Raw genomic sequence first — 1,990 nt, 5'->3', positions numbered from 1 at the left:
ATTAAATAATAAAGCAACCATCTTCTGAACAGTAATTATGTATGTATGTCACCGTGCAAAGTGTCGTTGGGGGCTTAAATCAGCAATAACAAACATATCGTATCATTGGTAAGTTTGGTGATTGTTCTAAATTTCTCACATCGTTTTCCAAGTGCCCAATATGGTCAAGAGGCTAGTCAAACAAATGAAAAAACTATGTTATGAAAACCCATTCATTGCCATGCGAGTTGGAACAACTTAACTTTAAAATGTAGTGGCCCCAAATAGGACATTGTTTGTGCAGTCACATAATGAGCCTTGTGTTGGAAATTGAATCAATAATGTCATGCCCCAATGTCAGACTAAATATTTTACATAAATACTTTACTACAAACTGCCTCATCATGCCTAATTGTAAGGCTCAGTTTCAATTTCCTGTTTAATGTCAGTTATCTTCCTTGAACAACTCCTCAAAACTAACATTATATTATTATACGTCAGTAACTAAATGTTTGAGTAAAAGTTTTTTTCATCTGCTATGTTATAACTTTCTAACTTCATTCAAAAATATATATATCAAAATCCAATCAGTCTTTAGGATATCATCAACATGTGAAAGATACTAATTCATGCACGTCCAAAACATAATCATTTCTGATTGAAAATTTGACACAAAAGGTAGCATAAAACAAGAGGCTAAACTAAGTTAAGATTAAGCTTTTCACCCGTAACTATTGAGTAAAGGAAGTGAAAGCCTTCATAGACACATAGAATCTAGCTAGCTATTATGTTGAAGATGGCGAGTATATAGATACATTTCCATTTGATACGACCCTACTTCAAGTTAATAATCATCCAATCCTCTTGCTGCATGCCAACATTAACTAGTAAATTAACATAGAGAAATATGATAACTGGTTAACAACTACTACATATGCTGGTTTCTTCATACCTATCCGTGTGAGTGTGGCCTAAGTAGTACCCAAACGAAGCTCCAGATCTAAATCATAAGTTCTAGGCAAACCTATCTCCAAGTCCATCCTCAGAATTTCTCCTTTCTTCAACACTGTGCACCCATCTTCTCTTGCAAAAGCATGATCATATTCTCCAACCCCGGCTGATAAAGATTCTGGAATCTTTGACTTAGAGTGTTCTGGGGTGTTTGTGCTCAAAGGGTTCAACAGAATGCCATCCACAACAACCCATCTCTTCAAGTCAGAAGAAGGTGAAGGAGGAGTGGGAGAAACAAACAAGGGTAATGTGCAAGTGACAGGTTTGAGAGTTGCCGAAGATGAAGATGGTGGTAACAAGGACCAAGATGAGGTTGAGTTGTTAGGGTTTGTTGTGGTAGGGTCAAGGTTAAGGTTGAACATATGAGCTTGACCTTCAGCTGGGGGTGACTGCCTCAATCTTGCTCTATCCCTCCTATGAACATTCATGTGACCACCAAGAGCCTGAGCAGACTTGAACTCCTTCCTGCAGAAGCTACAAGTGTATGATCTTGGAGGCCAAGGGAAGCCATTGACATAGTCCTGATCTGCATTGGTGTGAGAGTTGCTGCTGCATTCCCACAAGTCTTTAGCCATCTGGTTCTGCTTGGTGTAGCAGTTGACAACATGGGTGAAGTCTTTTGATGGGTTGTTGTTGGCACAAGTATGAGTGTAGTCTTTCATGAAATTGTTCCTCTTCATTGGCCTAGATATAGCTAGCTCCCCTTTTTGATTCCTGAGGCAGATTGCAATTGCAATGGTGTATATCTGAAAAAGAAACTAAACTGTCCTACTCAAATCATATCAAGAAATGTTGAAAAGAGAGATCTAAAAGGGTGAAAAGGGTTGCGTGTTGTGAAGTAGAGAAAGATGAAGATGATGAGTTTATGAGGGAGTGGTAGAAATTAGAAAGAGGTTATAGGTAGAAAGAAAAAAGAGCATCAATTTTCTAAACCGAAGAGAGGGAATCCCATTGGAGGGTACCCCTGAAAAGTCCTGTGTGTTTGGTCACTGCTTGCTAA

The 1,990-nt window shown here is 38.5% G+C and overlaps 1 protein-coding gene across 1 annotated transcript; it reads right to left on the bottom strand.

Annotated features, from left to right (window-relative positions):
* Positions 1-809: 809 nt before the first annotated feature.
* LOC106778119 (transcriptional regulator SUPERMAN-like) lies at positions 810-1,752 on the bottom strand. The gene is made up of 2 exons (XM_014666034.2): positions 932-1,752; positions 810-846 (listed from the first exon to the last, which is right to left on the bottom strand). The coding sequence occupies exon 1, from the start codon at positions 1,668-1,670 to the stop codon at positions 951-953; it is 720 nt and encodes a 239-aa protein (XP_014521520.1). The 5' UTR covers positions 1,671-1,752; the 3' UTR covers positions 810-846; positions 932-950.
* Between the last annotated feature and the right edge of the window lie 238 nt (positions 1,753-1,990).

The sequence above is a fragment of the Vigna radiata genome, unplaced genomic scaffold (genome assembly GCF_000741045.1).
Source record: "Vigna radiata var. radiata cultivar VC1973A unplaced genomic scaffold, Vradiata_ver6 scaffold_214, whole genome shotgun sequence".
In the NCBI taxonomy this organism is placed as follows: Eukaryota; Viridiplantae; Streptophyta; class Magnoliopsida; order Fabales; family Fabaceae; genus Vigna; species Vigna radiata.
Note: the sequence above shows the minus strand (reverse complement) of the source record. Positions and strands in the feature narration are given on the sequence as shown.